This window comes from Protomyctophum parallelum, assembly GCF_964188405.1.
Source record: "Protomyctophum parallelum genome assembly, chromosome: 19".
In the NCBI taxonomy this organism is placed as follows: Eukaryota; Metazoa; Chordata; class Actinopteri; order Myctophiformes; family Myctophidae; genus Protomyctophum; species Protomyctophum parallelum.
In genome coordinates this window covers 31,641,406-31,654,358 of record NC_139717.1, presented here as the reverse complement: position 1 = coordinate 31,654,358, position 12,953 = coordinate 31,641,406, and the positions used below count along the sequence as shown (strand labels likewise).

General features: G+C 40.4%; 1 protein-coding gene across 4 annotated transcripts in view; it reads left to right on the top strand.

Annotated features, from left to right (window-relative positions):
- The window catches only part of ryr3 (ryanodine receptor 3), a 169,303-nt gene that overhangs the window by 88,998 nt on the left and 67,352 nt on the right, over positions 1 to 12,953 (top strand). For all 4 annotated transcript variants that reach the window (XM_083790960.1, XM_083790959.1, XM_083790958.1 and 1 more), the window contains 3 exons: positions 662 to 862; positions 6,320 to 6,422; positions 7,237 to 7,371. In XM_083790960.1, coding sequence (XP_083647086.1) covers positions 662 to 862; positions 6,320 to 6,422; positions 7,237 to 7,371 — 439 coding nt within the window. The remainder of the gene's footprint in view (positions 1 to 661; positions 863 to 6,319; positions 6,423 to 7,236; positions 7,372 to 12,953) is intronic.

The window sequence follows — 12,953 nt, the reverse complement described above, 5'->3', positions numbered from 1 at the left end:
AGTCTTCCAGTGTCCCCAGCACCCCTATGCTCTTAGTGTGTCTTAGAGTGTCCTGCTCTAAAATAATGGGCTGCACTAGAGTATTTATTGACGCGTCTCACGATAGACCTCTCTGCCACCAATACCATTTTCACCACACCACCTTTCCCACAACAGCTATTCGACTAAGATCGGTGGCACTGTGAATATTTTTTTAAAGATTGTTAAAGACTCACTTCAAACAGGCTTTTACATAAACACTGTGATTGGTTCACTGGCAATTGTCTTTTTATTTTTAACTTGAAGCACTTTGTGTCTGTGAAAGGTGCTTTACAAAACACATGTAAAGCACTTACTTAATTACTACTTGCACAAGATGGAGGTGATGTACGAACGAACATGCATACATACACATACTATACACCAACAGTGCCTTTACAAGCTACAGTATAATAATAATAATAATAATAAAACTTTATTTGTATAGCACCTTTCATGACATCAAATGCAGCTCAAAGTGCTTTACAGAACAATGGAGAATAAAATAAAAGCAAAGCATAAAAGAAAAGCAAGGCAACGACATTAAAAAAACAAGCAGTAATGCAATACAGTGAGGACATGAATAACAAGAAATATAAGATCACTGTTATGTAGCATAACAATGCTTTCTTTTTTCTTCTAGATGTGTGGGCTTCTACACTACTTCTGTGACTGTGAGCTGAAGCAGCGAATCGAGTCCATCGTCAGCTTCTCTGACGGTTTTGTCTCCAAGCTGCAGTTCAACCAGAAGTTCCGCTACAACGAGCTTATGCAGGCCTTTACCATGACCGCTGCTGTCACGGCCAAGAAGACCAAAGAGTTCCGCTCTCCTCCGCAGGAACAGGTACGACTGTACTGGAGAAAATGTCAGATTATTCTTTGTTGATATGATATTCACACTCAAGACAGTACGATGCTGTGCAGGATAAAGGCACTGTCCACATAAACACAACGTCCTTGGTTTAATCACTCCCCCTGTCGTCACTTCATGTCTCTTCACTGTCCTGCTAGAGCTGAGATTATGAGTTCACAAAATTGGAAAAATACTCACACAAATAGTTGTTGTCGTCTCAATATCATTCGACACAACATTGAATGATTATAATCACTATTATTGTAAATATGTAAACTTACTGAGAATGAATTGTATGTATTTTTATATATTTGTTTTCCCTTTATATATTTGTTCAATGACTCTGAAAATAAAGCCGATCTGAAATGATGTGAAAATGTGAAAAATATTCAGGCATTGACTTCCTTGGCTGATCGGTAGCGCAAGACATTGATTGGTGTTGTTGTTCGCGAATCGCGAAGGTTAGGTGTGAACAGGCCAAACAAAAACAATGTTGGAAAAAACGTATACCGGTACATGCGGACGAAATACGAATGCTCTCCTAGACATCTCGCCACTTAGGCACATGCCATAAAAGGAGCAATGGCTGAAATGAAAAGCTGGTGCCTTAAGTCCGATTTATACTTTTTTACTGGTCGACGACATCGTGGACCAAATATAGTAAGTAGATCTATAAGCTCATATATTGGTCTGCTATTTTCAGTCTGTGACGGCATTGTATAAATTAGGCTTTTGAGTCCCAATAAAATGTATTACTCTGACATAGATGGCCTGAGGACGTGTCTCACTTATTGGGTGTTCTTCAACAGGCCCGAAAGGAGAAAATATATACACCCAAATTGAGCTGAAGTATAAAATGTGGTTAAAGTGGTTAAAGTGATTTTAATGCTACACTACAGTATATTAACACATTTTGCTGGGCTCCCCCTGGGAGTCCTTCAAGGCCCCTGGGGGTCCCCGGACCACACGTTGAGAATCACTGCTTTAAATAATATAGCCTTGCTGGGACCCAACCCAAAGAAAGCAGTGAAAGAGATGCAATGTGTGGCTCAGCAAGACATCCAAAAATACCAGCGTGGTCCATGTTAGAATCCCTCAATGAAGCCAAAAGACAGATGTATGTGGCATTTGAACCTCATCAGACCAAAATAATGTTTACTCATTATAACAGCAGATGTAGGACTAATTAGACCATGGTTGTCTCCAATAGGCCATACTCAGATTTCCTTGTGTCATGTGTTTTGGATATTGGTCATCTTTTTGATGGGTCAAGATTAGAATCTTGCCCAAATGCAATATGTAAAGTTGTGTTGTGATTGTTATCAAGCAACCCCTTTTGGTGTTTTACCCCTTCAGGACGGGAACCACTTGTGTGATTGTTGTTGCTACAGTATGTACAGTATATTAGCCGCATAACATTTTTGTAATTTTTGAATTAATATTTGACATTTTTCTGAAAACTTATTTCAGTATTTAGAAGGCATTTTTAGAATCGGAATAGTCCTAAATGGGTTAAAGGACAACTTTTGTTTTTTTCAACCAAGGTTCATGTTTTAGGTTGTTGTTAGAGAAAGTATAAGATGAGTGTTATTTTTTTTTTCATTTGCTGCTTTCTTTCGTTTTAGCGATTTTAGCTATTTTTGACAGGGGGGAGGGGCCATTCGAACATGGGGCTAAATATGTATTTTTTTTTCACAATATTATTTACTATAGTCCTACTAGACCCCAGGAAATTACATCTGGCCACAAAAGATCACTACATTTTAAGGGGGTGACAAACTGACCTGTTGAGCCATACAACACAGTATGGCAGCCCCCTATAGTACCTCCCTTCACATTCAGTAGATCCTGTGATCTTTTGTGGCCAGATGTAATTTCCTGGGGTCTAGTAGGACTATAGTAAATAAATAAATCGCTATAACATTTTGTAAAAAAATACATATTTAGCCCCATGTTCGAATGGGGCTAAAATCGCTAAAACGAAAGAAAGCAGCAAATGAAAAAACATTAACACTCATCTTTTACTTTAACCTTGGTTGAAAAAAACTAAAGTTGTCCTTTAAGTGTTAACACTACATGCTAATTGTTTAGTACACATGCAGTGTATGTGATATTTACTGGATGGTAACAGCTAGAAACATTTCAAAAGGGTGAGACCCTACAGGTAATATGGGAAAGTTAACAAAATAATATCTTAATGAAACTTCACCAGTTACAATAGTATGCTAATGCATTTTTGTTATGCGCTTTAGAGTTACGATTCTGTGAAATCCTGAAAATGTGAATATCAGTCAGACACTAAAGCACTGTTTTCGCACTTTCGCAGTCCTTCAATTGTGCTCTCAAAGCTTTTCAGCTCACTGTTATAATTGCCTCGTGACTCTTTCAGTTCAGTTTCGTTTTATTTTCGGAAGGAGGACAAACAGTTCATACATAGCACACATAGTTTCCATCTTTTTTTCTTTTCCTTTTTTTTAATTTTTTTTAGTGTCCGTAGCTCATGTCCTCAAGGACCACTGGTGGTCCCTGGAACCTCACATTAAGAACCTGATATCCAATGTCATGGCTCCATAACATCTCAATATAATATTGAGATGTCATCAATATTATATTGCTCTCAGCGTGTCTATAAGCAAGAGGAGGGAGAGAGAGAACATAAATCTTCCTTCTTATTAGCTATAAGGTTTATTTTCCCATTTGCAACCTAACACATTTTGCACAGCTCCTGCATTCAACTCAGCATGAGTCAGACATCCAGACCAGCCACCTTGTTCCCACAATGTCATAAGGGTTATATATTTAATTTCCAGTGTATGAATTAATGCTATTATAGTTAGTTAAACTAACAAAATAACAACTAGAATTGGCTGAACTTTCTTCAGAATTTCGGTTAACTAAATTAGGGGTTTACAAAAAATCATAACTAACTAAAACTTTATAATATATTGCGTTTACAAAAATTACTAAAACAAACTTCAAATCATAGAGAAAATGCCCTTAGTCTTAGTCTTAAGCCCACTACAACTAATTAAAACTAAGCTTTTTTCCAAAAATGGAATATAAACTAGCAAATTATTTCAAACTAATGAAAAATTCAAAACTTTTATAACCTTGGTATGAACTTCCAAATGTATGCCCCACCAATCAACACAGTCCTCCAGCTAGACTGAAAAATTCTGTCAAGTTCAGCAGCAGGTCACAAGTGTACTGCATACTCCAGGCGTCTCACTCAAGATTAGCTCCATGTTCCTTCCAAGACCTCATTACAAACCCTGCCCTGAAATAGACATCAACATTTGCTGAATTGGATGCTCCATTCGCTCAGTCTGCGGAAGTGTCCCATTTATTTAAACCAGTGGTTTTCAACCACTGGTCTGTGGACCACCACTGGTCCTTGAGGAGGGTCCAGGTGGTCCCCAGCTAAATGATGGAGAGTTTTAAACCAAATGGACCCTTACGGGTACGGGTCCATTTGGTTTAATTTTACACTCTCAAAAGTTAAATTATTGTTAAACATCTGCATTCTTCTTCATCTTTGCCTTTCGGCTTTTCCCTTCAGGGGTCGCCACAGCAAATCATCTGCCTCCATCTCACCCTGTCCTCTGCCTCCTCTTCTCTCACACCAACTAACTCCATCTCACCCTGTCCTCTGCCTCCTCTTCTCTCACACCAACTAACTCCATCTCACCCTGTCCTCTGCCTCCTCTTCTCTCACACCAACTAACTCCATCTCACCCTGTCCTCTGCCTCCTCTTCTCTCACACCAACTAACTCCATCTCACCCTGTCCTCTGCCTCCTCTTCTCTCACACCAACTAACTCCATCTCACCCTGTCCTCTGCCTCCTCTTCTCTCACACCAACTAACTCCATCTCACCCTGTCCTCTGCCTCCTCTTCTCTCACACCAACTAACTCCATCTCACCCTGTCCTCTGCCTCCTCTTCTCTCACACCAACTAACTCCATCTCACCCTGTCCTCTGCCTCCTCTTCTCTCACACCAACTAACTCCATCTCACCCTGTCCTCTGCCTCCTCTTCTCTCACACCAACTAACTCCATCTCACCCTGTCCTCTGCCTCCTCTTCTCTCACACCAACTAACTCCATCTCACCCTGTCCTCTGCCTCCTCTTCTCTCACACCAACTAACTCCATCTCACCCTGTCCTCTGCCTCCTCTTCTCTCACACCAACTAACTCCATCTCACCCTGTCCTCTGCCTCCTCTTCTCTCACACCAACTAACTCCATCTCACCCTGTCCTCTGCCTCCTCTTCTCTCACACCAACTAACTTCATGTCCTCTTTGATTACATCTACAAATCTTCTCTTTGGTCTTCTAGGTGTCCTGCCTTACTTAATTTAAACAACGTCTTCACAATTATTAGAACGTAGAATAACAACATTGATCAAAGTTTGCCTGATATCTCTCCTATGGTACCACATCAATACAGCATGGAATTGTGGACAATATCTTATCCAACGACAACAACATATACAAAGTCTTGCGTATGAGAGGCTAAATCTCATCAAATGGTGGTCCGTGGCTCAAAATCTGAATCAATAATGGGCCTTGGTATGCAAATGGTTGAGAACCAATGATTTAAACTGTTTTATTATAGCTTTTTAAAATATCTCAATATAGCAGTCTATGAGGAATTACTTGGTGTTTCATTATTCTGCGTCTTCAGAATAGATTTACAGTGTGCCCTGTCTAATACTATCTGAACAGCCCATATACATTTTTAAGCCCCTGCAGTCCTTCAGAGATATTTGTTTATCCTGGAGGGATAAAAAGCAAGGCTTTTGCACACCTACAGGCGAAGGCTGCGTAGGAGAGGGTTAAGTGCCCGACATTATGAAAAAGAACAAACACCCGCACACTGTCATCATAAAGATAGCCTGATGAAGGCCGCATAGGCTTTCCCTATTAAAGTTTTTTTCACTGTATTTGAAGACAGTGTGCAGGTGTTTGTTCTCTTTTACCTTATCTTCTGATTTCTCTACCCACTCACCCGTGTACTCCTTTACTTTGACTTCTAAATTAAATTAGCTAATACTGTAAGTGTGATTCAGAATAATACTATAATAATTGTATCCCATCTCTCATTCCATTATGCTAATCCTCCTCTCGTTCACCATTGTTCTATTGTATATTCTGTTATTTGTTTCCATTATTGGAGTATTACAGTCAAAAGCAGCCTCTTCATCACCTTTAGCAGTGCAATCCGAGAAGATTAGTCTGCATTACTCATTCACTTTTTTTAGTATGTAGATTCTGTTTAATGATACAGTATAGTCTCTTCTTTATTCTATTCTTCTTAATGATGATTTTTGTCTTTCGTGCGGTTTCATCTATCTGTTTCTATTTCTATTTCTATTTGTATTTCTATTTGCTCTTTTGGGCCCGTCACCTTTATAACCCCATTCTTTCTTGTGATCTGCAATCACAGATCAACATCCTGTTGAATTTCAGTGCAGGGGAGGACTGTCCCTGCCCCGAGGAGATCCAGGAGGAACTCAACGACTTCCATAACGAGCTGCGACTGCACTGTGGTATGCTCCTATGATCCTATCGTCGCCTTACCAGATGGAATGGCCATCAGCAAATTATAGATCAAAATCTTACACGTTTCATCTCACGTTTCCCCTAGACGTTCTGTCTGGGAATATGAGCACCGTGTTCAGATTGACTTTTCAAGTAACTGTTCACTGGAAGTGAGAAGTGAAAAATCAAATAAGAAATACCGGTACCCTCAGCATTCTGACATAGAATAATTTAATCTGAGAAATACGTGGGACATACAGTATACCAGTGGTTCCTAACTGTTTCAGGCTGTGACCCACCTGCACCCCAAAATAATCAATTTGAACTGGCTTTTGTGACAACCACATAATTATTGCAACATACAGTACACAACTAGTATACAAAACATTAGGAATTTATTTTTTAATTCACTAAATCAGTACTTTGGCATGCATTCATTTCCCAATAATTTCGCCACATTTCATAACTAAAAACTCATAATGTGTAGCATCACGATGCTTTGTGAGCTTGCAGATCAGCTATTGTCGCTATGAGTCTTGAGATTTTTACTTGCCCAAGGCACACCAATTATGTGCTCATGGCCAAAACATTTGAAAACCACTGCAGTATACGGTCAAAAGACATTGTTTTTGTACGGTTCAGATGGAGGTTAATAACAAGCCACAGTGAAAAGCAGCCTCTTCTTCACCTTTAGCAGTGCAATCCATATGCAAATGAGGAGATTAGTCCTCAGTAAATTAGTCTTAACGTCTCATTCACTGCCAGCTAAGACAGTGTTGCAGTTGACAGACATCACATTGTATATTGTGCTCTTCCTCATAGGCATTCCGGTAGAGGAGGAACCGGAGGAGCAGGATGCATCCATAAAGGGCCGTCTGCTCGCTCTGCTCTACAAGATCAAGGGCCCACCTCAGAAGACAGAGGAGCCCACCGAAACGGAACAGGCTGAGCCTCCCAGTAAGGAACATTGCACTGCATGAGTGAATATCTGCTGTCGGGCAGAAAGCAGCTAATTTGCGACCGAAGGTCGCAGTTTACTATAGAATTGTGCGCTTTTTGTCCGTCAGTGTATCGCTGAAAGTCGCCATACATGGGGAAAGCCCCCATATATTGTGCCCAGGTCTCGTGACATCATTATGACATCATCAGGAATCATAGTAAATAAATGCGACCTGCTGTTGCAATTAAGCCCATATATGGAGATCTCTGATGTCATCAATATTAGTATATGGATATGAATGTCAGAACCTGTTCTGACATTCCATATATCCTTCCCATCCATCCTTCCTCTTCGATGTCTCCCTTTTGACTGATACCTAGACGGGCCCACCCCAAAGTTATTTGTGCAGCCGCGCCCGGCAGCCGGCCAAAGCTAGAGTTCTCAACAGGCCCAGAAATTAAGGCACTCACTCAAGACACTGCCCCCACTGCCACCCTTAGATATCCATATATGGAGCTGACCTGTTCTGACATTCCATGTTGATCTGACCTCATCAAACCCTGTACACTCAAGACACGCTCCATATATGGCCGGTGCCGTCTTTCTGGTATATTGTACTCTGTGACTCTCGCTCCCCTAAGCCAGGGCATGATGAAGTGATAAAGTTGTCTGGCTTCAACAGCCCGCACCTGCCTGAAGTACGGACCAGGCTGATGTGCCGGCCCCTGGTTGGATAACCTGGCAATGACGTGTGGCTGGGATATAGCCTATATAACGCTGTACGATTAATCGCCTATCAATGTGCAAGCAATATTTTATAAACACGCAAAGCCTAGAGCCAAACGACTGTGCTGTTGATATACAGTATGGTTTACAGACACAGTACAGTCTTAGTTCTCCTCAGCCTGGTTTCCAGCCCATAGACCCCGCCCACTCTACTGAGTGAACATTTTTGTGTATTTTATTCAGTATACAACTGCAACCTTGCTGTGTCCTGCAATTTATACACAAAACATTTATTTGCACAAAACACACAAGAAAACAACAACCTCATTTTCAGCTATGGACAAAGACACTTTCCTGCATCAATCACACTAGACTTGCAGTGCAACTTATAATATAATGCTGAAGAGGTTTTTTGGATTTCCAAGGTCCAGTATTGTCATCCCTCATTAGCTACAGTATCATTTGTTGATGAGCTTGCAGATGAGGGTGTTCCATATTATAGGCCACTGTTAAGGATGATGCGGAACAGATTCCTTGGGCAACTGTCTCCCTCTCTCTCTGTCTCTTAAGGCTAATTTATACATTGTCACTTTTTATCTTCACTTTTTAAGCCCTCACACAGACACACAAAGCTGGGCTCAAAAACGTAACAGGACCATTTTAGTTGAAAATTCATTTTGTGTCTGGCATATAATTATTTATTGTTCTTGCTGTCTTATGCTCTCTCTCTCTCTCTCTCTTGCCTGTCCCCTATCCTCATTTGCTCTTGCTGTCTCATTCGGACCCCCTCTCTCATTAGGATTCTGCTTGTGTCCAACATCGTGCTTGCTACAGATGCTGAACTAATCCAGCTTCAGCACTCAAAGAGGAGCGATTGTTTGGAAATAGCTTTAATATCACTTTGGAAAACAATCTGTAGTGCAAATAGACCTTTAATGACCCTGAGGGAAATTCAGTTGTCATAGCAGCACCACAGTAAGGATGAAACAAAGGTATGGGTAACGAGAGTCGTAGGGTAACACTAATTTAAATATGATAACAATATAATAAACAATATAAAATTCGACGTTATATCTCCCCTGGCAATCTTCACCTGGGCCAGTCAGGTTTGCATAATGTATGAGCCATTATTAGATAGAAATAGAGCTATAGTTACTGTACATTGTGTGCAGTCACCAGTAAAAAGGACATAAATAGTCTCTCAGACTAGCCTGGCCTGGCCATGTGCACTCAAACTAATTGTTTAACAACTCGCACCCTAACATCCATATATTAGGTGAACATTAGCCAAAAATGATCAGCTATTATTGGCGAATAGATTTGGTGTAGACGGAAAGAAGCAGTCCAAGTACAGAGCCTACCCAAGAGGGGTTAAGTGGTTAATTGCAATTGCAATTACACAGTTCCTGTGTAATTGAGTGCTGCTGTTCACATCAACGCTGTACACATCAAGGCGACCCAATACCTGTCCTGAATGCTGGTGCCACATTTGTAGGACAGCACACACCTCAGATTTAATGTACAGTATAACCCTCCCCTGGGTGCTGTGAGCTTTGTTTGCCCTGTGACACCTCTGCTACTGCAGGCTCCTCTGCGGGTTGGCAGGCAGACTAATGAGAGTATGAGACTATAACTCCTGCAGGAAGGAACCGTCTGCGCACCTTGTCCATCAAGGGTACACAGCAAAGTGCTGAGTGATAATTTAACTCTTGAGAGTGTAAAAAAACTAAAAATGCACCCTTACGGGTCTCTCGGTACTCTGACTACAATTTGTACCGTGTACACCCTCTTGAGTGGAAGCATTCGAAGGACAAAAAACAACTGGGGGCAATTACTGCCATAACGCCGTTGTGTAATGCATACCGTGGTGTCCAGTTCATAACTGCAATTATTATTATTATATATTTAATTGTGTCTGGGATTTCCGTAATATACAGTACCATCGGTAAACTGTGATTTATTACCACGGTAACTTTTTTTTTTCTTTTTCTTTTTTGTTTTGCATTTCTGCTATTATTAGGTATTATAGGACAGAAAGAAAGACATGCGAGACAAGAGCGGGAGTCTGATTCAAACGTGGGTTGTCCTCACGGCTCACAAGGAGCATGTGTTCCAGTCACACTCATGGTTGAGCCTGGCACCCCAAGAGGGGGAAATGCTCATGTTTCTTGAGTAGTTTCCTTAATGAGATCTACTTTAATTTCCACCTAGTTCTAGTGCATGGTTAATGAGTAGACTGCTACATGATGAACGAGCAACTGCCATTTGGGGATGGTTTTATTTCATCGCTGTCAAGAGGAAACCTTGTACTGTCCAAAATCGTTCTTTTTTTAATTCACTCATTTACTGCAGTAAAGTACATACATAAATAATCCCCCCAATGCCCGCTTTTTTTGTTTGTTTAATGGCCTTTGATGAAATGGGGTTCTGCCTGGCATTTTCAAAATAGCATCCCTTTTACAGATGAATCTTCCATAACACATTCCCTGGTTCTCACTTCTCACAGACACATATTATCACTTCTCACAGACACATATTATCACAAAGACAAACATTTTATCTCTCACATACATGTACACGGGCACATGCATACAATAGATGCATGCCCGCACGCACACATGCCTACGCCTGACAGTACGCATAAATCAAATGGCCGTATAGATTTTCTTTTGTTTTGCTTACATAATATGTAAACATAATTAAAAATCAATGTTACGGCCTATATGGATTGCATGAGCTGTAAAGCTTGACAATGCCATATTTCATAATACAATACATGCTGTGATGATGGTTATATGTGACCAGTGCCAACAAAACATGCCTCATGTCGCCAGAATGAACATGCCTTAAATCAATAAATAAACTCGTTTTTTTTTTTTATGTGATTTTCTTTTTTTTTTCATATTTATACAGTTTGAATGTTGAAGAAGGTTTTCATTCAAACAGATTGTTCATTTGGGCAAATGAAATGTATACATTTATACGTCAAAGTGGGCTTGTTTTTTAACAAGTTTCTGGGGCAGAAGAGCGCAGTTCCGAGATTTGCATGTTGTTTACAATTGGTCCTGGAATCTCTTTGTCCTCAGGTTTCACGCTCTGATCACCGCCCATTAGCGTGCTTGTGTTTGTAAACACAGAACAGAACACATGGCTATAGTAGTATGGAGATGCATTTGGGTTAGACTTTACAGAAAATAAACAAAACCACGTATAGCTACTCGCTGAAATACACTTCCCAGCTTGGAGTCTTTCACCAACAAACAACAGGCTAGAAGCTAGCTAGCCTAGTTAGCTAGCCGTCTGTGTGTGTGTTAAAGAGCAAAGAGATCACACGTCTTTTCTTTTAATCACAACTCGCTCATTTCTTGCTCATTTAAAAAAAGGTTATATACTATGTAAACTATGAAATGCAGGCTTTCATTTGGTATATAGAACGTTTGTGTAGGCCCTCTCTACGAAACGGTATCAAGTGAAAAGGAAATGTCGGAAATCGGTTTATTGTGTAAAAGAATGGATACGTCTTTTCAAATACGGCCGTTAGTACTGTTAATTCAACATCCGGTGAGGGGAGGATACGGATCGTGTATGTATTGTGTATATAAATCAGCGCAGACAGTGGGTGGGCTTTAGACCGGATGTAAGCCTTGCACACTAAATAGACACCAGGCATTGTGACTGCATGTGGACAGATCTGTTTATTAAAATAGCAAATCTACAAGCGCACAACATCATAGCCTGATGCGTCGATTTTATTTATTTAAAATACTGGGTCAATTGTCTGACTTTGATTGCTTAAAGTAGACCTGCATAAAATGGTGTACTGCAGCTATTTACAACCAGGTAGTGTATAAGTTAAATTGAACACTTAACTTAATATTTAATACTTGAATACTTATACTTAGTATTTAATACTTAGTACTTTCAAAAGGGTTTATTGGGGCACCTTACAAATTACATTGTTTGTTCTACTGGCTTAAACTTGTCAGTGTTTCTAGTGTTGCACTGTTGACAGCTAAAACGTCCTATTGTCTCTTGTCCCTCCCATTGTCACACCCACTTCTGTCCAGCTCTAAGGTGATAAAATGTTGTGAATATTGAAAAGGGCTTTTCTCAGCTTTGGGTGAAAGGCCCCAGTCATTTTAAAATGGTTATATCTCCTTCAATTATTGTCCAATTTCATTGAATGATACATCATATGAAAGCTTACATTCTGTACTTTAATAATCTGTAAAAAATCTGAAAAATGGAAAAGGCGACATGAGGCATGTTTTGTTGGCACTGGTCACATATTCCATAATTAATCAACAGCATCGGTGGGCAACTTTGATGGCTTTTATGTCCCTGTACCATACTGTAAGGTTCCCTTTTTGCACATAACATGCTGTACATTGCAGTACAGTGCTGTACAGTATAGTACAATGGATATGTTCCATGGCCAAAAGTAAAGCACTGTGGATGTACGGGGCAGTTCCCAGGTGTGACGGAGTATAAATGAGTAAGTGTGATGTGGGGCAATTGTTCTGGGATAACATAATATACACACCCTAGATGCTGACCCGACATCCTGCAATAAATGCAGTTAAAAGCAGGGCAACTGCTGACCTTGATCATTTGCACCATCTGCCAATGTGGCTCTGCCCTCTAATGTCCTGAATATAGCTCACGCTGTGATATACGTAGCAGCAGCAACATCAAGTCTATTAAGTCAAACCTGTTGGGCCGTGAACCTGTTGTCTGAAGGTATAATTGGGTATTCTTCATGGGAGAGCACAGAGGGGAGCACATGAGGCAGTCTTATGGGTAACAAGTCAGTAATGTCTGTTGTGCTGCTGGCCTTGTGCATTATTCTAAGCCTGTACAGTCAGTGTGGCCT